The sequence below is a fragment of the Oncorhynchus clarkii genome, chromosome 11 (genome assembly GCF_045791955.1).
Source record: "Oncorhynchus clarkii lewisi isolate Uvic-CL-2024 chromosome 11, UVic_Ocla_1.0, whole genome shotgun sequence".
In the NCBI taxonomy this organism is placed as follows: Eukaryota; Metazoa; Chordata; class Actinopteri; order Salmoniformes; family Salmonidae; genus Oncorhynchus; species Oncorhynchus clarkii.
In genome coordinates, this window is record NC_092157.1 from 3904153 (window position 1) to 3929373 (window position 25221).

At 45.1% G+C, this 25221-nt stretch overlaps 1 protein-coding gene across 1 annotated transcript in view; it reads right to left on the reverse strand.

The window, feature by feature from the left end:
• Positions 1–234: 234 nt before the first annotated feature.
• The window catches only part of LOC139420583 (potassium voltage-gated channel subfamily B member 2-like), a 293127-nt gene continuing 268140 nt past the window's right edge, over positions 235–25221 (reverse strand). The window contains exons 2-4 of the mRNA XM_071170769.1: positions 4335–4545; positions 2137–2319; positions 235–1895 (exon numbers count right to left, since the gene is read on the reverse strand). Coding sequence (XP_071026870.1) covers positions 235–1895; positions 2137–2319; positions 4335–4545 — 2055 coding nt within the window. The remainder of the gene's footprint in view (positions 1896–2136; positions 2320–4334; positions 4546–25221) is intronic.

Here is a 25221-nt window from a genome sequence, read left to right on the forward strand (position 1 = left end):
GAATAAAAAGGAACACGGTTGAAATATACATCAGGATCAAAAAAATGTCCTCATACTTGGATAAATGATCTCTGTCCGTATGAGTTTCTCATTTTGAGCCCCACATGTCATGCCATGCAAATATCTCTTCCACTATTTCACTATCTGTGTTCTCTTTGTCCAATATCTCCTCATTCATCTTCGGTCTTTTTCAGCAGGTCAAGGGTCAGGTTAATTAAACGTAGTTCCAGTGGGTTACATGCTGGTTTCGCAGGTCGGGGACATACTGCCGTCCCCGGGCATCAGGTGAATCTCTGGTGTAAACATGTGGTTCTCTGCTTTGTCGTGTCCACTTTGGTTGCTGTCGACCTTGCCCTCCCCACCTGCCCCTCCTCCCACCACCACCACCACATCCTGGGTGCAGTTCCCAGCCGGTGCCCCCCCTGCCGTTCCCGCCGCTTCCATCTGATTCTTGTCCTCGTTGGACGAACCTTGACCTTCCTCATCCCCTGGCGGGGTGTCCACCAACAGCCTGTCGCGGGACAGGGGGCTGGTCTCGTCTTCTGTGCCCAGGATGACGGCCTTTGTGCTGGGGAAGAGCAGCGAGGTCTCCCTCTCTGGGGATTCATTCTCCAGGAATCTGAAGCTGATGTCATGGGGAGAGGTGGTGCTGGGTGGTGTCGGGGGGTGCTCGTTGGATGGGCCCTTGATGAAGCTCTCCTTTAGCTCTTTGGTCCCCTTGACGACAGGGTTGATGCCGTCTCTCAGGGTGCTACGGATGTTCTCCACGTCGTCTCTCGGGAACTGTGTGCAGCCATCTTGGTTGTAGGGGACAAACTCATACATGCTGTTTTTGAGGGAGGCGGCGTCCTGGAGGCTTTGGACATCGTTGACCCTCGATTCTGGGAGGAGGTCGAGAGACGGAGGGAACTTTCTTCCGTATCCAGAGCCCTCCCCGAACTCAGCCCTGCAGCTGGCGAAGCTGTCCATGCTTGACAGGCTGCGTACTGCTTTGCTTTCCTTCAGTAGGGGCTCTGTCGAGGAAGAGGGTGGGACTTCCTGCCTCTCCAGCTCCACTTCTTGTGGGGGCCGGGCCGGGGAGGGCGGGGACCCTGGGTGCTGTTGCCGCGAAGATACAGAGGTTGCCGTGGTGGCGGAGGTGCTCATAGTGCTCACAGAGCAGGAAGTGTTGAGGTTGGTAAAGGACTGAGACCTGGTCAGCTGGTTGAACATGATCTCTAGGTTCTGAGCGTTAAGAAGCTGAGAGGTACTGCCTCTGAATTCTGGGATACGGCTTTTATACTGAAAGCTACTGAGGGGCCTCCGCTCGGGGCTACCGCTGGTGGTGATGCGGTGGGTGGACCCCAGGAGGACGGACTCGGGGTACTTCTTATCCAACGACCTCAGGCTGATGTCGGAGGCAGTGTATTTGTGTGTGCCGGCCCAGCTGGGAGACAGCTGGTTGTCCTCTCCTCCTTTCTCCACGACTACATCCATCAGCTCCATACTCCTTGCGAACGCATCCTTCAAGTTCATGGAGATGATACTACCGTTCCTCTTGGCCCTCTCCAGGGCCTCCCGCCTCTTTATGGCCTTCTCCTGCCTCTTCTGCTCCTTGTAGAACTCAGAGAAGTTGTTGACTATAATGGGGATGGGCAGAGCGATGACCAACACCCCGGCGATACAGCAGAGACCCCCGACTATCTTACCCAACAGAGTCTGAGGGTAGATGTCACCGTAACCCACCGTAGTCATAGTGATAGTGGCCCACCAGAAGGAGGCGGGGATGCTGGTAAACTTGGTGGCGTCTTCGTCCTTCTCGGCGAAGAAGACAAGGCTGGAGAAGATCATAATGCCCATGGCCAAGAAGAGGATGAGCAGGCCCAGCTCGTTGTAACTCCGCCTCAGGGTGAAGCCTAGATTACATTACATTACATTAGAAAAACTTGAATGTCCTCAATGAGGCAAACGCCAGTGTTTCTTCATCCTGGTTCTGTGGACCTAAACTTACATTTCTCCCCCCCCCCTTGCACTACACACCTGATTCCATGAATCAACTGAGCTGCGTAGTGCTCGGGAAAAAACTCAAATGTGGACCACTTTGGGTCCCCAGGACCAGGATTATGATACACCGGGCTAAACAACATGCATACAGACCTAGAGACTGCAGCCCTGTGGAATGCCTGGCCAGCTTCAGAATCCTCAATATTCTCATGATCCGGAATATCTGCACCACACGCCGAACGTTCTGGAACTGTAGAACACTCTTGTTGGATTCCGTAAGGAAGATGGTGACATAATAAGGGAGGATGGCCAGCAGGTCAATGACGTTCAGGGGACCTTTGAGACGGAGGGAGAGAAAGAGAGGGACAGCGACTTTGGACTTTTTTGTCTTTATTTAATTGAAACATTCTCATTTCATTAAAACCTCACCACCCCTTAAAACAAAACACACAAAAATCTCTTGTACTGCAGTACTGCCTACCACACTCACCTTGCCCTCTACACCACGATACAAAAACACCACCACACATCACAATAACCAAATCCTCACCACATCTACAACCGTATATTCAATCCATCTTCCCCAGCTGTACAGACAGCTCCCCCAACACACCATATCTCCTGAAACATCTCCACACTTTTCATCATTTATAGAACTCAAATTCCACCCTAAGGCGCGCAGAAACCATCCCATTAAATATAGTATAGGTTCTGTTATCCCCCCACCTTTGACCCTGTTCCTCCTTGTTAGCCAGATTGCCAACAGAAAATTCAACGACACACATTTGGCCTTTTCCTTATTCTAATACCTGTACCCCAATTATAAACATCCCAACAGTAAAACCCACCCTCAACCTCTCACACAGACATTCCAACAGAGACATTAAAGGCCTGATGCACAGAGAAAACACATGAATCACAGTTTCTTTCATTTTACAGAAAAGACACCCCTGCCCGACTCCCGGTTCAACCCGTACCAACCAGCTGTTAGTGGCTAGGGCTCCATGTAGAACCCTCTACTGGAGGTCCCCTGTCCTCTTTGCTACTGGGGGTTTGTAGAGCCCCCTCCATCTAAAACCCACCATACTATCCACCCCACATACCCTCTGCCACTGATGTGCCTTCACTCCTGTTAGGCTCCTAATGTTCCTAACCTTAATGCAGAGGTTGTAGAGGGCTTTACCTTAATGCAGAGGTTGTAGAGGGCTTTACCTTAATGCAGAGGTTGTAGAGGGCTTTACCTCCCACCACCTCAAACTCCCCCAGGAGGGTTAAATTCTAACAAGTCTTGAGCACACATAGGTTCACACATTTCTGCCCTATACAACTCCACAGTTCATTCCTGCATCTCCCCCACCACAGAGGTCACCCGTCGTTCAGACAGCCGGAGACGACCCTTTGGCTTCACGGCTCGGTCTTTCCAAACCAAAGAAGAAGGAGCTGGGAGCATCCATCTCCTTGAGCATGGAGAACCTAGCTCCTATAAGTGCTCCCTTTGCTTTAACCTGGAAAAAACTGCCCAGGTCCCTACGTAAATTCAGCTAAATTAGCCTGGAGGCCTACAAATAAGAAGTGGGAGAAAAGCCAGCAAAGAAAGAGACCAATAGCAAAGCTCAAAAAGCCCCAGTGTCAGAAAGAAAATATACATCTAAACAGTATCTGAAGGTCGACCTTTACACACTGTTGTGACCCACTTCCTCAACCTAAACCGTTTCCTGTTGTGACCCACTTCCTCAACCTAAACCGTTTCCTGTTGTGACCCACTTCCTCAACCTAAACCGTTTCCTGGGTGAGAGGACACCATGACCCTCGTTTTTTATAGCATGTTGTATTGATCTTACAAACTTTCTCTCAGATCACAAAAAAAAAAGCCAACATTTTTCCCATTGGTCTCATTCAGGAACCTTGTCAGTTCCCTCACCGTGGACTTTGACCCCTCTGCTTGACTGGCTCCGGACCCATTGAGGAGGAGTCTGAAATAAAAGCCTCCTCATCATCCTCTTCCTCAGACTCACTTTCCTCCTTCTCATCTCCATCTCCCATCCTGACCACCTGCCCTTCCTCTCTGGTGAGCCCCCCACCAGCTGAATTGCAACTAAATTTGTCCTTTCACTAAAACGCAAATAAAATATATGATCAATGAAATGGAATAAATAAAACCAAAAATATGATCCATGAAACCAAATCAACCAAATCATCATCATCCATCCTGGATCAGAACCAGTTTAGTTGAAAGGCAGGTCTGGCCTATATGACCTGGTCGCAGATCAGTTTGTACTATCAAACATGATAATGAGTTGACAAGCACAAATAGATCACAAATAGATCTGGGACCAGGCGTATATATCTACCTTTGAAGAACTTCCATTTGTTGGGTGAGGAGAGGAAGCGTAGGAGGTACTCCATGGTAAACCAGGCAATGCAGATGGCTTCCACATGGGCCAGCTGGGGGTTGTCGTTGGCCTGGCCGAACTCATCTAGCACCTGGAGCTCTGGTAGGGTGTTGAGGGACAAGGCGATAGTGGAGAGAATTATGAACAGGATAGACAGGATGGCCAGGATCTGGAGGAAGGAGAGAGAAAGAGGGAGAGGGAGGGAGGGAGGGAGGGAGGGAGGGAGGGGGGGAGGGAGGGAGGGAGGGAGGGAGGGAGAGGGAGGGAGGGAGGGAGGGAGGGAGGGAAGGAAGGAGGGAGGGAGGGAGGGAGGGAGGGAGAGAGAGAGAGAGAGAGGGAGGGAGGGAGGGCATGGGGAAAGAGAAAGAGAGAGCGAGGAAAGAGAGAGAGAGGGGAGGGAGGGAGGGATGGGGAGAGAAAGGGAGGGAGGGAGGGAGAGAGGGAGGGAAGGAAGGAAGGAGAGAGATAGAGAGAGAGAGAGAGAGAGAGAGAGAGAGAGAGGGCATGGGGAAAGAGAAAGAGAAAGAGAGGAAAGAGAGAGAGAGGGGGGGCAGGGAGGGAGGGAGGGATGGATGGGAGGGGGGGCAGGGAGGAAGGGAGGGAGGGATGGGGAGAGGGAGAGGGGGGGGGCAGGGAGAGAGGGAGGGAGGGGGAGAGAGAGGAAGAGGGGGGGGGGAGAAAGAGAGAAAGGGAGGGCAGAGAGGGAGGGAGGGAGGGAGGTTGGTTGGGTGGGTGGGAGGGAGGGAGAGTGAGAGAGAAAGAGAGGGTGGGAGGGAGGGAGACATTCAATGCAAACCCTCAAACCCAAAAAGTCCTATGGTGTTGATGGTATCCTCAATGAAATGATAAAATACACAGACCACAAATTCCAATTGGCTATACTTAAACTCTTTAACATCATCCTTAGCTCTGGTATCTTCCCCAATATTTGATCACCCTAATCCACAAAAGTGGAGACAAATTTGACCCCAATAACTACCGTGGAATATGCGTCAACAGTAACCTTGGGAAAATCCTCTGCATTATTATTAACAGCAGACTCGTACATTTCCTCAATGAAAACAATGTACTGAGCAAATGTCAAATTGCTTTTACCAAATTACCGTACAACAGACCACGTATTCACCCTGCACACCCTAATTGACAACCAAACAAACCAAAACAAAGGCAAAGTCTTCTCATGTTTTGTTGATTTAAAATAAAGCTTTTGACTCAATTTGACATGAGGGTCTGCTATACAAATTGATGGAAAGTGGTGTTGGGGGAAAAACATACGACATTATAAAATCCATGTACACAAACAACACGTGTGCTGTTAAAATTGGCAAAAAACACATGCATCTCTTCCCACAGGGCCGGGGAGTGAGACAGGGATGCAGCTTAAGCTCCACCCTCTTCAACATATATATCAATGAATTGGCGAGGGCACTAGAACAGTCTGCAGCAACCGGTCTCACCCTACTATAATCTGAGGTCAAATGTCTACTGTTTGCTGATGATCTGGTGCTTCTGTCATCAACCAAGGAGGGCCTACAGCAGCACCTAGATCTTCTGCACAGATTCATCCAGACCTGGGCCCTGACAGTAAATCTCATTTAAGACCAAAATAATGGTGTTCCAAAAAAGGTCCAGTCGCCAAGACCACAAATACAAATTCCATCTAGACACCGTTGCCCAAAAGTACACAAACAACTATACATACAGATATTCCAAACTGGGGTACGCCAAATAAAAATGCCATTCACATTAAAACAGTCCATTTATATTTTCCAACAGGGTTGTACATTTGGGTGAGTTTTTTCTCCCTCACCTGAGTAGCCTCATTTCACTGCCAAAAATAAAATTAAACCATCTAGTGTTCAGCGAATTAACAACACAATGTCAAATAGCCTAGTCAATAATTAACATCCAATCACATTAATCGTTACTCTCTCGCGGTAATTCCACTAACGGTCTGTATGGAGCCAAACGTAGCTGCTGCTGATGTTGGTATCTGTACTGACGGCGCAAAAGCCATGACAGGGAGACATAGTGGAGTGGTAACGCGCAATACGTGTGCAAGCAGTTGCTCCCGACACCACTTGGGTCCACTGCAGCATCCACCGAGAGGCTCTTGGGTCCACTGCAGCATCCACCCAGAGGCTCTTGGGTCCACTGCAGCATCCACCCAGAGGCTCTTGGGTAGACTGCAGCATCCACCCAGAGGCTCTTGGGTAGACTGCAGCATCCACCCAGAGGCTCTTGGGTAGACTGCAGCATCCACCCAGAGGCTCTTGGGTAGACTGCAGCATCCACCCAGAGGCTCTTGGGTCCACTGCAGCATCCACCCAGAGGCTCTTGGGTCCACTGCAGCATCCACCCAGAGGCTCTTGGGTCCACTGCAGCATCCACCCAGAGGCTCTTGGGTCCACTGCAGCATCCACCCAGAGGCTCTTGGGTCCACTGCAGCATCCACCCAGAGGCTCTTGAGGCTCTTGGGTCCACTGCAGCATCCACCCAGAGGCTCTTGAGGCTCTTGGGTCCACTGCAGCATCCACCCAGAGGCTCTTGGGTCCACTGCAGCATCCACCCAGAGGCTCTTGGGTCCACTGCAGCATCCACCCAGAGGCTCTTGAGGCTCTTGGGTCCACTGCAGCATCCACCCAGAGGCTCTTGAGGCTCTTGGGTCCACTGCAGCATCCACCCAGAGGCTCTTGAGGCTCTTGGGTCCACTGCAGCATCCACCCAGAGGCTCTTGGGTCCACTGCAGCATCCACCCAGAGGCTCTTGGGTCCACTGCAGCATCCACCCAGAGGCTCTTGGGTCCACTGCAGCATCCACCCAGAGGCTCTTGGGTCCACTGCAGCATCCACCCAGAGGCTCTTGGGTCCACTGCAGCATCCACCCAGAGGCTCTTGGGTAGACTGCAGCATCCACCCAGAGGCTCTTGGGTCCACTGCAGCATCCACCCAGAGGCTCTTGAGGCTCTTGGGTCCACTGCAGCATCCACCCAGAGGCTCTTGGGTTCACTGCAGCATCCACCCAGAGGCTCTTGGGTCCACTGCAGCATCCACCCAGAGGCTCTTGGGTCCACTGCAGCATCCACCCAGAGGCTCTTGGGTCCACTGCAGCATCCACCCAGAGGCTCTTGGGTCCACTGCAGCATCCACCCAGAGGCTCTTGGGTCCACTGCAGCATCCACCCAGAGGCTCTTGGGTCCATTGCAGCATCCATTCTTGTGATCATTGTGACTTTGCCATTGTAATTGTTTGTAAACTTGTATAGTCAAATTAATCTATGATCGTATGTTATCCATTTGTTTGTATGCTGTTCTTTGTATGACATTTTAATATTTGATTATTAACCAATGATATTAGGCCACTCTTGGCCATGATTACAGACACCTGTGTCTTTTGACACTATATAAACGAGTCATCCCGCAGTGTTTGTGATTATACCCTGATGAAGACAGCTTTGCTGTCGAAACGTTGGTATTACATTTTTGCATCTGAGCTCCAAGAGTGTGCGGCTCTCTTTTATTTTCAAGTTTCTACTCCGCTAGCCAGCACCTCGTCTTAATAGGTGTGCGTTTCTTTTTCTTCTAGATCAACCTGGTTGCTAACACATAGGGGTGAAGTGTTGATTAAGGCAGCCTCTGATTCAGAGGGGTTGAATGCGGATTTCAGTTGAAGATATCCTGCTTTCCCTGTGCCACTGAACACCAGGGTCAGGCTCAGTGGTGTAAAGTACTGAAGTAAAAATACTTTACTATTTACATTTTTGACAACTTTTACATCAAATCAAATCAAAGTTTATTTCAAATCAAATCACTGCATTTTTAAAGACAATATTGTACTTTTTACTCCATATATTTTCCCTGATTCCCAATAGTACTCAATACATTTTGAATGCTTAGTAGGACAGAAAAATGGTCCAATTCGCACACTTATCAAGAGAACATCCCTGGTCATCCCTTCTGCCTCTGATCTGGAGGACTCACACTTATCAAGAGAACATCCCTGGTCGTCCCTTCTGCCTCTGATCTGGAGGACTCACACTTATCAAGAGAACATCCCTGGTCATCAATTCTGCCTCTGATCTGGAGGACTCACACTTATCAAGAGAACATCCCTGGTCATCAATTCTGCCTCTGATCTGGAGGACTCACACTTATCAAGAGAACATCCCTGGTCATCCCTACTGCCTCTGATCTGGAGGACTCACACTTATCAAGAGAACATCCCTGGTCATCCCTTCTGCCTCTGATCTGGAGGACTCACACTTATCAAGAGAACATCCCTGGTCATCCCTACTGCCTCTGATCTGGAGGACTCACACTTATCAAGAGAACATCCCTGGTCATCCCTTCTGCCTCTGATCTGGAGGACTCACACTTATCAAGAGAACATCCCTGGTCATCCCTTCTGCCTCTGATCTGGAGGACTCACACTTATCAAGAGAACATCCCTGGTCATCCCTACTGCCTCTGATCTGGAGGACTCACACTTATCAAGAGAACATCCCTGGTCATCCCTTCTGCCTCTGATCTGGAGGACTCACACTTATCAAGAGAACATCCCTGGTCATCCCTTCTGCCTCTGATCTGGAGGACTCACACTTATCAAGAGAACATCCCTGGTCATCCCTACTGCCTCTGATCTGGAGGACTCACACTTATCAAGAGAACATCCCTGGTCGTCCCTACTGCCTCTGATCTGGAGGACTCACACTTATCAAGAGAACATCCCTGGTCGTCCCTTCTGCCTCTGATCTGGAGGACTCACACTTATCAAGAGAACATCCCTGGTCATCCCTTCTGCCTCTGATCTGGAGGACTCACACTTATCAAGAGAACATCCCTGGTCATCCCTTCTGCCTCTGATCTGGAGGACTCACACTTATCAAGAGAACATCCCTGGTCGTCCCTTCTGCCTCTGATCTGGAGGACTCACACTTATCAAGAGAACATCCCTGGTCATCCCTTCTGCCTCTGATCTGGAGGACTCACACTTATCAAGAGAACATCCCTGGTCATCCCTACTGCCTCTGGTCTGGAGGACTCACTAAACAGAGAACATCCCTGGTCATCCCTTCTGCCTCTGATCTGGAGGACTCACTAAACAGAGAACATCCCTGGTCATCCCTACTGCCTCTGATCTGGAGGACTCACACTTATCAAGAGAACATCCCTGGTCATCCCTTCTGCCTCTGATCTGGAGGACTCACACTTATCAAGAGAACATCCCTGGTCATCCCTTCTGCCTCTGATCTGGAGGACTCACACTTATCAAGAGAACATCCCTGGTCATCCCTTCTGCCTCTGATCTGGAGGACTCACACTTATCAAGAGAACATCCCTGGTCATCCCTTCTGCCTCTGATCTGGAGGACTCACACTTATCAAGAGAACATCCCTGGTCATCCCTTCTGCCTCTGATCTGGAGGACTCACACTTATCAAGAGAACATCCCTGGTCATCCCTTCTGCCTCTGATCTGGAGGACTCACACTTATCAAGAGAACATCCCTGGTCGTCCCTTCTGCCTCTGATCTGGAGGACTCACACTTATCAAGAGAACATCCCTGGTCGTCCCTTCTGCCTCTGATCTGGAGGACTCACACTTATCAAGAGAACATCCCTGGTCGTCCCTACTGCCTCTGATCTGGAGGACTCACACTTATCAAGAGAACATCCCTGGTCATCCCTTCTGCCTCTGATCTGGAGGACTCACACTTATCAAGAGAACATCCCTGGTCATCCCTACTGCCTCTGATCTGGAGGACTCACACTTATCAAGAGAACATCCCTGGTCGTCCCTACTGCCTCTGATCTGGAGGACTCACACTTATCAAGAGAACATCCCTGGTCATCCCTTCTGCCTCTGATCTGGAGGACTCACACTTATCAAGAGAACATCCCTGGTCATCCCTACTGCCTCTGATCTGGAGGACTCACACTTATCAAGAGAACATCCCTGGTCGTCCCTACTGCCTCTGATCTGGAGGACTCACACTTATCAAGAGAACATCCCTGGTCATCCCTTCTGCCTCTGATCTGGATTCACTAAACACAAATGCTTTGTTTTTAAATGATGTCTGAGTGTTGGAGTGTTGGAGCCTCAAGTTCCTTGGTGTCCATATCACCAACAAACTATCATGGTCCAAGCTCACCAAAACAGTCGTGAAGAGGGCACGAAAAAACCTATTCCCCCTCAGGGGACTAAAAAGATTTGGCATGGGTCCTGAGCTCTTCAAAAGTTTCCACAGCTGCGCCATCGAGAGCATCCTGACTGGTTGCATCACTGCCTGGTACGGCAACTGCTCGGCCTCTGACCGCAAGGCACAACAGAGGGTAGTGCATACGACCCAGTACATCACTGGGGCCAAGCTTTCTGCCATCCAGGACCTCTATACCAGGCGGTGTCAGAAGGAAGGACTTAAAATTTGTCAAAGACTCCAGCCACCCTGGTCATAGACTGTTCTCTATGCTACCACACGGCAAGTGGTACCAGAGTGCCAGGTCTAGGTCCAAGAAGCTTCTAAACAGCTTCTACCCCCAAGCCATAAGACTCCTGAGCATCTAATCAAATGACTACTCAGACTATTTGCATTGCCCCCCCCCACCCCCCTTCTGCACTGCTGCTAGTCTCTGTTATTATCTATGCATAATCATTGTAATAACTACCTACATGTACATATTACCTCAATTACCATGACTAACTGGTGTCCCCGCACACTGACTCTGTACCGTAATACCCTGTATATAGCCTCCACATTGACTCTGTACTGGTACCCCCTGTATATAGCCTCCCCATTGACTCTGTACCGGTACCCCCTGTATATAGCCTCCACATTGACTCTGTAGTGGTACCCCCTGTATATAGCCTCCACATTGACTCTGTACCGGTACCCCCTGTATATAGCCTCCACATTGACTCTGTACCGGTACCCCCTGTATATAGCCTCCACATTGACTCTGTACCAGTACCCCCTGTATATAGCCTCCCCATTGACTCTGTACCAGTACCCCCTGTATATAGCCTCCACATTGACTCTGTACCGGTACCCCCTGTATATAGTCTCCACATTGACTCTGTACCGGTACCCCCTGTATATAGCCTCCACATTGACTCTGTACCAGTACCCCCTGTATATAGCCTCCACATTGACTCTGTACTGGTACCTCCTGTCTATAGCCTCCACATTGACTCTGTACCAGTACCCCCTGTATATAGCCTCCACATTGACTCTGTACTGGTACCTCCTGTCTATAGCCTCCACATTGACTCTGTTCCAGTACCCCCTGTATATAGTCTCCACATTTTCTCAGGTATAATTGCTGCGGTTCTAAGCCAAGGTTGTGGTATAGTGTTGGGGCAACAACAACATTTTTTTCTAGAGGCCAAAGGTCGGAGAGGGAAGTCTACCATCTTTGTCAGTGATTGGTCAACAGTAGAGATTCTTCAATAAAGTACTGAGTAAAGGGTCTGAGTACTTATGTAAATGTAATATTTCATTATTTAAAAAAAAAAACTGTTTTTGCTTTGTCATTATGGGGTATTGTGTGTAGATTGATGAGGGAAAAAAAGCAATTTAATTAATTTTAGAATACATTTGTCAAGAGGTCTGAATGCATGACAGAAAAGAGAAGCTCTTCCTCTGTCTAACACATATCTCAATCCAAAGGAAAAAAGCTCTCTCTCTCTGCCTGCCTCCTCTTTCTCTCTCTCTCTGCCTGCCTCCTCTTTCTCTCTCTCTCTGCCTGTCTCCTCTTTCTCTCTCTCTCTGCCTGCCTCCTCTTTCTCTCTCTCTCTGCCTGTCTCCTCTTTCTCTCTCTCTCTGCCTGCCTCCTCTTTCTCTCTCTCTCTGCCTGCCTCCTCTTTCTCTCTCTCTCTGCCTGCCTCCTATTTCTCTCTCTCTCTGCCTGCCTCCTCTTTCTCTCTCTCTCTGCCTGCCTCCTATTTCTCTCTCTCTCTGCCTGCCTCCTATTTCTCTCTCTATGCGTCCCTCCTCCTCTCTCTCTCTCTGCCTGCCTCCTCTTTCTCTCTCTCTGCGTCCCTCCTCCTCTCTCTCTCTCTGCCTGCCTCCTCTTTCTCTCTCTCTCTGCATCCCTCCTCCTCTCTCTCTCTCTGCCTGCCTCCTCTTTCTCTCTCTCTCTGCCTGCCTCCTCCTCTCTCTCTCTCTGCGTCCCTCCTCCTCTCTCTCTCTCTGCCTGCCTCCTATTTCTCTCTCTCTCTGCGTCCCTCCTCCTCTCTCTCTCTCTGCCTGCCTCCTCTTTCTCTCTCTCTCTGCGTCCCTCCTCCTCTCTCTCTCTCTGCCTGCCTCCTATTTCTCTCTCTCTCTGCCTGCCTCCTCTTTCTCTCTCTCTCTGCCTGCCTCCTCTTTCTCTCTCTCTTCCTCCCTCTTTCTCTCTGCCTGCCTCCTCTTTCTCTCCCTCTTTCTCTCTCTCTTCCTCCCTCTTTCTCTCTGCCTGCCTCCTCTTTCTCTCTCTCACTGCCTGCCACCTCTTCTCTCTCTGCCTCCCTCCTCATTTCTCTCTCTGTCTCCTCCTCTTCCTCTCTCTGTCTCCTCCTCTTCCTCTCTCTCTCTTCCTTTCTCTGCCTCCTCCTCTTCCTCTCTCTGCCTCCTCCTCTTCTCTCTCTCTGCCTGCCTCTTCTTCTCTCCCTGCCTGCCTCTTATTCTCTCTGCCTGCATCTCCTTCCTTCCCTATCTCTCTGCCTCCCTCCTCCTCCACTCTCTCTCTGCCTGCCTCTTCTTTTCTCTCTGCCTGCCTCTTATTTTCTCTCTGCCTCCCTCCTCCTCCTTCACTCTCTCTCTGCCTCCCTCCTCTCTCTCTCTGCCTCCCTCCTATTTCTCTCTCTCTCTCTGCCTGCCTCCCTCTTTCTCTCTTTCTCTGCCTGCCTCCCTCTCTCTCTCTGCCTGCCTCCCTCTTGCTGGATAACATTTACAGCAGGAATTTTGAGGCAGTGAGAGATGTAACACTTTGCTTGAAGAGGTCCTCTTGTAGAGCCATGCAAGGTAATCTTGGTTTTTGTAGAGCCATAAAAGGTAATCTTGGTTTTTGTTGAGCCATACAAGGTAATCTTGGTTTTTGTAGAGCCATATGAGTTAATCTTGGTTTTTGAATCAGCATTTCAATGGAAGCCATGTTGGCACCGGAAGTTATAGGGCAGTGGATGGTGAACATTTCAGGTTGTTTGCAGCCTATTCTTCTGTCCCATGAAATGCTCCTCTGAATCTTGAAGAACTGTAAAGAGGCTTGTTCAAGGCAGACAGAGATCCCTGGACATACACTAGCTTGGTCTCTAGGTTACACTAGCTTGGTCTCTAGGTTACGCTAGCTTGGTCTCTAGGTTACACTAGCTTGGTCTCTAGGTTACACTAGCTTGGTCTCTAGGTTACACTAGCTTGGTCTCTAGGTTACGCTAGCTTGGTCTCTAGGTTACGCTAGCTTGGTCTCTAGGTTACACTAGCTTGGTCTCTAGGTTACGCTAGCATGGTCTCTAGGTTACGCTAGCATGGTCTCTAGGTTAGGCTAGCTTCGCCTCTAGGTTACACTAGCTTGGTCTCTAGGTTACGCTAGCATGGTCTCTAGGTTACGCTAGCATGGTCTCTAGGTTAGGCTAGCTTGGCCTCTAGGTTACACTAGCTTGGTCACTAGGTTACGGTAGCTTGGTCTCTAGGTTACGCTAGCTTGGTCTCTAGGTTACGCTAGCTTGGTCTCTAGGTTACGCTAGCTTGGTCTCTAGGTTACGCTAGCTTGGTCTCTAGGTTACGCTAGCTTGGTCTCTAGGTTACGCTAGCTTGGTCTCTAGGTTACGCTAGCTTGGTCTCTAGGTTACGCTAGCATGGTCTCTAGGTTACGCTAGCATGGTCTCTAGGTTACGCTAGCTTGGTCTCTAGGTTACGCTAGCTTGGTCTCTAGGTTACGCTAGCTTGGTCTCTAGGTTACGCTAGCTTGGTGTTGGTGAAATAGCGACTATAACCCTCTTAAATAGACAACTGTGGCCTGTGTGCTGCTTCTGTTCCTCCATCCCTTCATCCCCCTGTCGCCCTCAACCCTCATCCCTCATCCCTCAACCCTCATCCCTCAACCCTCATCCCTCATCCCTCAACCCTCATCCCTCATCCCTCAACCCTCAACCCTCATCCCTCAACCCTCAACCCTCAACCCTCATCCCTCATCCCTCATCCCTCATCCCTCAACCCTCAACCCTCATCCCTCAACCCTCAACCCTTACCCAGTCTATTTCAAGCTTCAACTTATATTCGGACAATATTTGTTCGGTTTTGTAAATGTTATTTTTATGGTGAGTATAGAGGGTGGAACGTAGGGTGGCATGAAATATGTATGGACTACATTCATTACTTCAACGTGGAGCCAGTTGAATGAACACGCCAGCACAAGAAAAGGCAACTGCAGAGCCCCGTGGCTGCACGTGGTGCGCCATTATGGTCTGGAAGGTTCCGACTCAGTGATGTGTCCAGATTCCCACGCCGCTAGTGGAGGAGAAAACAGCGAATAGAAGCATGCGAGTGAAGTAATAATGTGATAAATTACAGTGAGGCGTTTTCAGTGTTCTCACATGTGTGCTTGTGCGTGTGTGTCCTCGGACACAGCTCAGTTCCAGAGAGAGAGAGAGACACACATTTAGATAATTGGGAGTGACTGCATGTGAAGAACGACAAAACACTTGTTGATGAATGTTTGCAATATCTCCAACATCACTCAGTCTCACTGGTTTATTTATGAAAGATCTGAACTAGTGGAAGAGTCACAAAACAAACGTTGTCGTCATGCTATGGCATGGCGTGCATTCTGTACACACTTCACTCTGAATGCCAAATGGCACCCTATTCTTTATATAGGGCACTACTGTTGACCAGTGCCATCGAGAGATAAATTCAGACACCTCACTCTTTCTAATCGTTTGTATTCACAAGTTTATTTTCAGGTCCCTGTAACAACCTGGACTCAGGGGTAGATGTAAAGTAGTACACGTAAATCATAGACACTCCATTTAGTATGATATGCTATGTTTTATATGGTATATATTGATTTCTTGGTGACTGGGGGGCAGTATTGAGTAGCGTGGATGAATAAGGTGCCCAGAGTAAACATCCTGCTACTCAGCTATAAAAGCTATAATATGCATATTATTAGTAGTATTGGATGGAAAACACTCCGAAGTTTCTAAAACTGTTTGAATGATGTCTGTGAGTATAAAAGAACTCGGGCGAAAACCTGAGAAAAAAATCCAACGAGGAAGTGGGAAATCTGAGGTTTGTAGTTTTTCAACTCAGCCCCCATTGAAGATAGTGGGATATTGGTCATAATGCACTTCCTAAGGCTTCCACTAGATGTCAACCGTCTTTAGAAACTTGTTTGAGGCTTCTACTCGTTACGCTCGTTCACGTGAGAGGTAGCTCTCGTTCCATTGCTTTTCTACAGACAAAGGAATTGTAGAGTTGGAACATTATTGAAGATTTATGTTAAAAACATCCTAAAGATTGATTCTATACATCATTCGAAATGTTTCTAAGGACTGTAACGGAACTTTTTGACATTTCGTCTGCTCCTAGGGAACGCGCTTCGTGAGTTTTGATTTGTTTACCAAACAAGCTAACAAAAGTAGCTATTTGGAAATAAATGATGGGCATTATCGAAACAAATCAAATATTCAATTGTGGAACTGGGATTCCTGGGAGTGCATTCTGATGAAGATCAAAGGTAAGTGAATATTTATAATGCTATTTCTGACTAATGTTGACTACCCAACATGGCGGATATTTCTCTGGCTGGTTTGGGCTCTGAGCGCCGTACTCAGATTATTGCATGGTGTGCTTTTTCCATAAAGTTTTTTTGAAATCGGTTGCATTAAGGAGAAGTGTATCTAAAGTTCCATGTATAATAATTGTATCTTTTATCAATGTTTATTATGAGTATTTCTGTGATGTGGCTCTCTGCAAAATCACCGCATGTTTTGGAACTACTGAACATAACACGCCAATGTAAAATGAGATCTTTGGATATAAATATGCACTTTATCGAACAAAACATACATGTATTGTGTAACATGAAGTCCTATGAGTGTCATCTGATGAAGATCATCAAAGGTTAGTGATTCATTTGATCTATTTTTCTGCTTTTTGTGACTCCACTCTTTGGCTGGAAAAATGACTGTGTTTTTCTGTGACTTGGTGGTGACCTAACATAATTGTTTGTGGTGATTTCGCTGTAAAGCCTTTTTGAAATCAGACACTGTGGCTGGATTAAGGAGAATTGTATCTTTAAAAGGGTGTAAAATACTTGTATGCTTGAGGAATTTTAATTATGAGATTGTTGATGTTTTGAATTTGGTGCTCTGCACTTTCACTGGCTGATGGTGGGGTGGGACACTACCGTCTTGAATATCCCAGAGAGGTTAATGTGTGGATATCCATCATCCATTTTGTATGCCATGTTAGAAATTGCAAGTCTTACAATATGTTATGAACTTGAAAAATGTTACGAATTCCAATTTGTTCTAGATGGTTAAAGCTAACATTAGCTAGGTGGCTAACATTAGCTACCCTACGGTTTAGAGTTAGGGGTTAAGGTCATGGTTAAGGTTAGGAGTTAAGTTAAAACGTTCAGTTTAGGGTTAGGGGAAGGGTTAGCCAACATGCTAAGTGGTTGCAAAGTTGCTAATTAGTTAAATCGATGAGATTCTAACACGCTAGACGTTCGGGTTAATCGCCCACCCGTCCAACACCGACCAACCACGCTACTGTAAACTTCTGTACGTAACCATACAAAAATACTTCATAGTAATTTAGTGTCCTGGATTTGCATTTACTATGTTACGTCTAGTCTATGAGACCAGGCTGCCTGTAGAGGAACCTCTGATGAAACAAACTGAGGGATCTATTTTCTGCTCGCGGTAGAGGAGACGCAAGTGTCAAACGCACGTTAGTTTTCAATTTCGTCATGTAAACACTGGCGCCATATCATTTTCCAGTCCTTACGCCAGGTGGTAATTTACCTGTATAACATCAGATGTCTTGTGCCGAAGTAGGAGGGGTGGAAATATTGGAGGTGTGTCCCTTAAAAAAAGTGCGTTAACATGCCAATTTCAATGAGCACAACAAGGGATATTTAAGACCGACCAAAGCTGATCTTAGGGGATTGGCTACGGCGTTGACTTTTACTAGCGGAGGCGCAACACATTAGCTTTATGTATACATGTATATCTGTAACGAATACTCAGGAAGAAGAAAGGGTGCAGGTGTTTATTTAGTCTTCGCAGAAGGCAGGAATCGTGGTCACAGGCAGGCAATGGTCATACACAGGTAGGCAAACAGGCAGGTGACTCAAAACTAGGACTGGTGGGGCAAGATGGCGGACTGAACGTAGCTATGTAGACCACCTCAAGATGAAAACCTAATATTCAATATCGTCGGAAAGTTAGACTAAATAGTAGCACTACACAATCTGGTGGGTGATAACCTTTAATCCGGACACAAAACAAATTTTAAGACGAGAGACATTTATCAACAAATATTACGAAAATAATCAACACTCAAACATGACAGAGAGTAAGACAGGGGAACCCGTCTCAACATGACAGAGAGTAAGACAGGGGAACCCGTCTCAACATGACAGAGAGTAAGACAGGGGAACCCGTCTCAACATGACAGAGAGTAAGACAGGGGAACCCGTCTCAACATGACAGAGAGTAAGACAGGGGAACCCATCTCAACATGACAGAGAGTAAGACAGGGGAACCCATCTCAACATGACAGAGAGTAAGACATGCAAACCTGGCTCTTCTCCAGATTTAACCTTTTCACCAGGGAATGGCAAAGGTCAAAACCAATCTGTTAAAAATCAATCAATGACAAACTGGGTATACTTGAATTAGTCAGTAAGGATTTAAAAGAGTTGAAGGCCTCGAGATGAGTGACAAAAAAGCTGCGACATTGGAGAATGATAAAAACAAGCTAAAAACGGACAGTCAATAAGATTGAAACCGGCGTGAATGAAGGTAGAAAGGAGAACACCGTTCTGAGAGAAGCCTTACTGGACATACAGACTAGATCCATGAGAGAACACCGTTCTGAGAGAAGCCTTACTGGACCTACAGACTAGATCCATGAGAGAACACGGTTCTGAGAGAAGCCTTACTGGACCTACAGACTAGATCCATGAGAGAACACCGTTCTGAGAGAAGCCTTACTGGACCTACAGACTAGATCCATGAGAGAACACCGTTCTGAGAGAAGCCTTACTGGACATACAGACTAGATCCATGAGAGAACACGGTTCTGAGAGAAGCCTTACTGGACCTACAAACTAGATCCATGAGAGAACACCGTTCTGAGAGAAGCCTTACTGGACATACAGACTAGATCCATGAGAGAACACCTATACGACCCCCACCTGAATGCCCCAGATACTAAGGAGATGTCCCTAACTATTTTATGGGCCTGCTGTAAGTGGCCTGTATGCATCCAAATGATGGTCAGAGACCAAGAGCAGCACTGCCCCCTCAAGATTCTGAGCCTGCCTGGCAGGGCTGGTCCTGCAAAGCCAAAGCCCCCTGATGGGAGAGCATAATATACAAGCAAATTCTCAACGCTGCTAATGAGAACCTTGATGACCTTGTACCTAGCCGGTGGGGATTCCAGTGGGGTGCCCCCACCCAGGCAGTGGCAGTGCTGGCAACACTTGCTGCAGTAACCCATGGATTTATATATATGTATATATATATATATATTGATAGCTATATATAATACAAATGGAGGTGAGGGCGATGGAAATGCATTTGGCAGTTGATCTACACCTGCTCTGTAAATTGCACTGTGTGCTCTTTTCCAAGGATGGATCCCAGTCCCTCCGGGGCCTTCTGGGGGTGGTCTGCCGGGCATTGGGATGACAACCCAACTCGGGATGAGGGGGGCTTTTAGCGGGTGAAATAGTGGGGACCAATTGGAGGTTTACTTAGTAGAAATGCAAATATCATGGTACAGCTATATGGACACTCAATCATTATGTTACTTTTTAATGGTACGTTTACAAACGTATGTTTTGATAAATAGAATTGAAACCTGTGTCTCATTATGGTAAATGGTGAAATAAGTATAGCCAGTTATAATTGTAATGGCTTAGCAGAATTGAAAAGACGATAAGTATTTACCTGGCTAAAAGAGAAGGAATATAATATATATTGTTTACATTCAACAATTTCAGACGTTTTGTGGAAAAGGGACTGGGGTGGAGGTGGAGGTGGCGGTGGAGGTGGGGGGACGACGACGAAATATTGTTCTCCCATGGGCAAAGAAATTCAAAAGAGTTGATGATATTAATTAACAGTAATTTTGATCCAAATGTGCAACTTGTCCAAACAGATCCTCAAGGTAGATGGATGATTTTAAATCTGTTATTGGACAATAAACAGATATGGCTTATTAACCTATATGGTCCAAATAATGATGATCCAAGCTTCTGTGAAAATATATATAAGAATCTATCAACTCTACAAGCAACACTAGACTCTATTATTATGGTGGGAGATTTTAATACGGTCTTAAGTGCCCGAGGGTGTTAGTTTGTAGTGTGATTTCCTTTCCGGTCCATAGAGGTATTTAAGGAAATCATGAATGTCATGGATATATTGGAATTAGTGGATATATGGAGACTTAAATACCCTGACCTAGTGAGATATACATGGAGGAGGTTTAATATCCTGACCTAGTGAGAGGTACATGGAGGAGGTTTAATATCCTGACCTAGTGAGATATACATGGAGGAGGTTTAATATCCTGACCTAGTGAGAGGTACATGGAGGAGGTTTAATATCCTGACCTAGTGAGATATACATGGAGGTTTAATATCCTGACCTAGTGAGATATACATGGAGGAGGTTTAATACCCTGACCTAGTGAGATATACATGGAGGTTTAATATCCTGACCTAGTGAGATATACATGGAGGAGGTTTAATATCCTGACCTAGTGAGATATACATGGAGGAGGTTTAATACCCTGACCTAGTGAGATATACATGGAGGTTTAATATCCTGACCTAGTGAGATATACATGGAGGAGGTTTAATATCCTGACCTAGTGAGAGGTACATGGAGGAGGTTTAATATCCTGACCTAGTGAGATATACATGGAGGAGGTTTAATATCCTGACCTAGTGAGAGATACATGGAGGAGGTTTAATATCCTGACCTAGTGAGATATACATGGAGGTTTAATACCCTGACCTAGTGAGAGATACATGGAGGAGGCTTAATCAAGCTAGTTGTCTTGATTACTTTCTTATGTCATTCTCTCTGGCACCAAAAGTTTAAAAAAAAGAAGTGTTGATAGGGGACAGAATGCTGTCGGATCATCAAATAATTGGCATATATATTACTCTTACAGAATTTCCACATGGGCGAGGATATTGGAAATTTAATCAAAGCCTAAGAAATTGTAAATTGTTTATCAGAATAATTTATAACTGACTTTTTCCAGACATAAGGTGAAGCAGTAGGTGAAGCAGATAATATATATATATATATATATATATATTAAATAAAGGTGAAATATATATATATATATTTCACCTTTATTTAACCAGGTAAGCTAGTTGAGAACAAGTTCTCATTTACAACTGTGACCTGGCCAAGATAATGAAAAGCAGTGTGACACAAACAACAGAGTTACACATGGGATAAACAAACGTTCAGTCAATAACACAATAGACACGTCTATATACAGTGTGTGCAAATGGCGTGAGGAGGTAAGGCAATAAATAGGCCAATAGTAGCAAAGTAATTACAATTTAGCAAATTAACACTGGAGTGATAAATGAGCAGATGATGATGTGCAAGTAGAGATACTTGTGTGCAAAAGAGCAGAAATGTAAATAAAAACAATATGGGGATGAGGTAGGTAGATTGGGTGGGCTATTTACAGATGGACGTTGTACAGCTGCAGCGGTCGGTTAGCTGCTCAGATAGCTGATGTTTAAAGTTAGTGAGGGAGATATAACTCTGGCTTCAGCGGTTTTTGCAATTCGTTCCAGTCACTGGCAGCAGAGAACAATAAAATCCCCTTATTGTATGGGACCCTTTTCAATGTGCCTTGAGGCCATGCAATTCAGTACTCATCTATAAAACACAAGCAATTTAGATCAAAAGAGTCCGTATTAACAAAGGAAATTGAAGGACTAACAGTACAGTTAGATAGCAATAAAAATTGTACCATAGAGGCACAGAATAAGTTAGAGGAGAAACAAAAAGAAATGTAGGAACTGATTCAAGAAAGATCCAGTGTAATATATTATGAAAATAAAGCGAACATAGAAATGCTACCAACGTTGGATTTTTTTACTGAAACTTGTTATAAATGATGGAGTCATGATTCCCTGAACTATATTTTGAAAGAGGAAGTAAAGAATATGTTTTCGTTTCAGTCTCCTCCATCTCCGCTAACCGAAGCTAATTGTATGGGATTTTTTTCCTGTCAATAATGTAAAATTAACATCTCTAAAGAAAGACTCGTGTGACGGCCAAATTACAGAGGAGGAACTTCTTGATGGAATTAAAGCATTTAAGTCTGGGAAAACGAGTTGAGGTATACCAAACTTTTGATATACTCAGAGGACCATCATTAGCATGTTGTTAACCACTCCTATATAAACGGTAGATTATCAGACACTCAACAAGAAGGTCTGATATCATTATTACTGAAATAGGATCCAAGTGGTATATATAAAGATACAGTCCATTTAAAAAAATTGGAGGCCTCTTACAGTTCAGTGTTGTGAGGCAAAATTCTAGCAAAAATGCAAACATTTTAGCTAAATACTTGGCGCATAGAAATCAAAAGGTATTGTCTGGTATTATTCATCCAAAATATATATATATTTTTTAGAAGGACGATACATTGGAGATAATATAAGACAAGTACTGGAAACAATAGAATACTATGACATATCGGGGAAACCAGGCCTGGTTTTCATAGCTGATTTTGAAAAGGCTTTTGATAAAGTACGACTGGAGTTTATATATAAATGCCATGATTATTTCAATTTTGGAGAATCTCTTATAAAAATGGGTTAAAGTTATGTATAGTAACCCTAGGTGTAAAATCATAAATAATGGCTACATCTGAGAAGGTTTAAAACTGTCAAGAGGAGTAAAACAAGGTTGTCCACTATCGACATATCTATTTATTATTTCCATTGAAATGTTAGCTATTAAATCAGTTCCAACAATAATATTAAGGGATTCAAAATTCGTGGCTTAAAAACAAAGTTGTCATTGTACGCTGATGATTCATGTTCTTTTAAAACCACAAGTAGAATCCCTCCACAGCCTGGGGTGGCAGGGTAGCCTAGTGGTTAGAGCATTTGACTAGCAACCGGAAGGAAACCCCCGAGCTGACATGGTACAAAATCTGTCATTCTGCCCCTGAACAAGCCACTGCTCCTAGGCCGTCATTGAAAATAAGAATTTGTTCTTAACTGACTTGCCTAGTTAAATAAAGGTAAAAAAAAAAGAGTATCTAGATACTTTTGCTAACCTCTGGATTAAAAATCACATTTTGATAAGTCTATTCGTATTACATATTGGATCACAAAAAAATGAGTAGTTTACCAATAAAATGGTCTGACGGAGATGTGGACATACTCGGTATACAAATCCCGAAAGAAAGAAATCTTATTCCAATAAATGTTTATAGAAAGTTAACAAAAATAGATGCGATCTTCCATGGAAAGGAAAATACCTGTCTATTGGTGGAAAAATCACCCTGATTAACTCTTTAGTCATATTACAGTTTACCCTGATTAACTCTTTAGTCATATCCCAGTTTACCCTGATTAACTCTTTAGTCATATCCCAGTTTACCCTGATTAACTCTTTAGTCATATCCCAGTTTACCCTGATTAACTCTTTAGTTATATCACAGTTTACCCTGATGAACTCTTTAGTCATATCCCAGTTTACCCTGATGAACTCTTTAGTCATATCCCAGTTTACCCTGATTAACTCTTTAGTCATATCCCAGTTTACCCCGATGAACTCTTTAGTCATATCCCAGTTTACCCTGATTAACTCTTAAGTCACATCCCAGTTTACCCTGATTAACTCTTTAGTCATATCCCAGTTTACCCTGATTAACTCTTTAGTCATATCCCAGTTTACCCTGATTAACCCTTTAGTCATATCCCAGTTTACCCTGATTAACTCTTTAGTCATATCCCAGTTTACCCTGATTAACTCTTTAGTCATATCCCAGTTTACCCTGATTAACTCTTTAGTCATATCCCAGTTTACCCTGATTAACTCTTTAGTTATATCACAGTTTACCCTGATGAACTCTTTAGTCATATCCCAGTTTACCCTGATGAACTCTTTAGTCATATCCCAGTTTACCCTGATTAACTCTTTAGTCATATCCCAGTTTACCCTGATGAACTCTTTAGTCATATCCCAGTTTACCCTGATTAACTCTTTAGTCACATCCCAGTTTACCCTGATTAACTCTTTAGTCATATCCCAGTTTACCCTGATTAACTCTTTAGTCATATCCCAGTTTACCCTGATGAACTCTTTAGTCATATCCCAGTTTACCCTGATTAACTCTTTAGTCATATCCCAGTTTACCCTGATTAACTCTTTAGTCATATCACAGTTTACCCTGATTAACTCTTTAGTCATATCACAGTTTACCCTGATGAACTCTTTAGTCATATCACAGTTTACCCTGATGAACTCTTTAGTCATGTCACAGTTTACCCTGATGAACTCTTTAGTCACATCACAGTTTACCCTGATTAACTCTTTAGTCACATCCCAGTTTACCCTGATTAACTCTTTAGTCACATCCCAGTTTACCCTGATGAACTCTTTAGTCATATCCCAGTTTACCCTGATGAACTCTTTAGTCATATCACAGTTTACCCTGATGAACTCTTTAGTCACATCACAGTTTACCCTGATGAACTCTTTAGTCATATCACAGTTTACCCTGATGAACTCTTTAGTCATATCCCAGTTTACCCTGATGAACTCTTTAGTCATATCCCAGTTTACCCTGATTAACTCTTTAGTCATATCCCAGTTTACCCTGATGAACTCTTTAGTCATACCACAGTTTACCTATATGCTTTTGCCTACACCTGCTTTTTAGATTATATGAACATAAAATATTCAATTTAATTTGGAATGGCAAGCCAGACAAAATTAAAAGGGCCTATTTATATAACGAATATGAATTCGGAGGGCAGAAATGATTAAATATTAAAGCATTAGACCTCAATAAAGGCATCAGTCATATAAACATTATACTTAAATCCAAACTGGTTCTCTAGTAAATTGGTAGGAATGTCTCACCATGTTCAAGAATGGCCTTTTTCCCCTTTCTTCAGATTACAACTGCTCACTTTTGGTATTTTGAAAACAAAAAATATCCAAAATATTGTTATTGTTTAAACAAGCCTTAGAAAGTTGGTTGCAATTTCAGTTTAATCCATCTCAAAAGACAGAACAAATAATTTAACAAATTGTGGTTTAACTCAAATATATTAATTGATAAAAAAAATAAAGGTATTTAATTTTTTTTCTCATAAATAGGACTGGTGGAGTTGTCACACATGCAGCTAGCAGAGATATGGAAATGTCTGCTCTACCCAAAATTACAACCAACTAATTGCAGCGTTACCACATAAAATGGAAGAGGCAAGTAGAAGGGGGAAAAGGTAAGGAACTTGTCTGTCAGCCCTGTATTAAAGAACATTAATGGTTAAAGAAAATTGTGATAAACATCAATTTCATTTCAGGACCCCCCCAAAAATTGATAGCTGTGCCATATAAATGGCAAAATAGT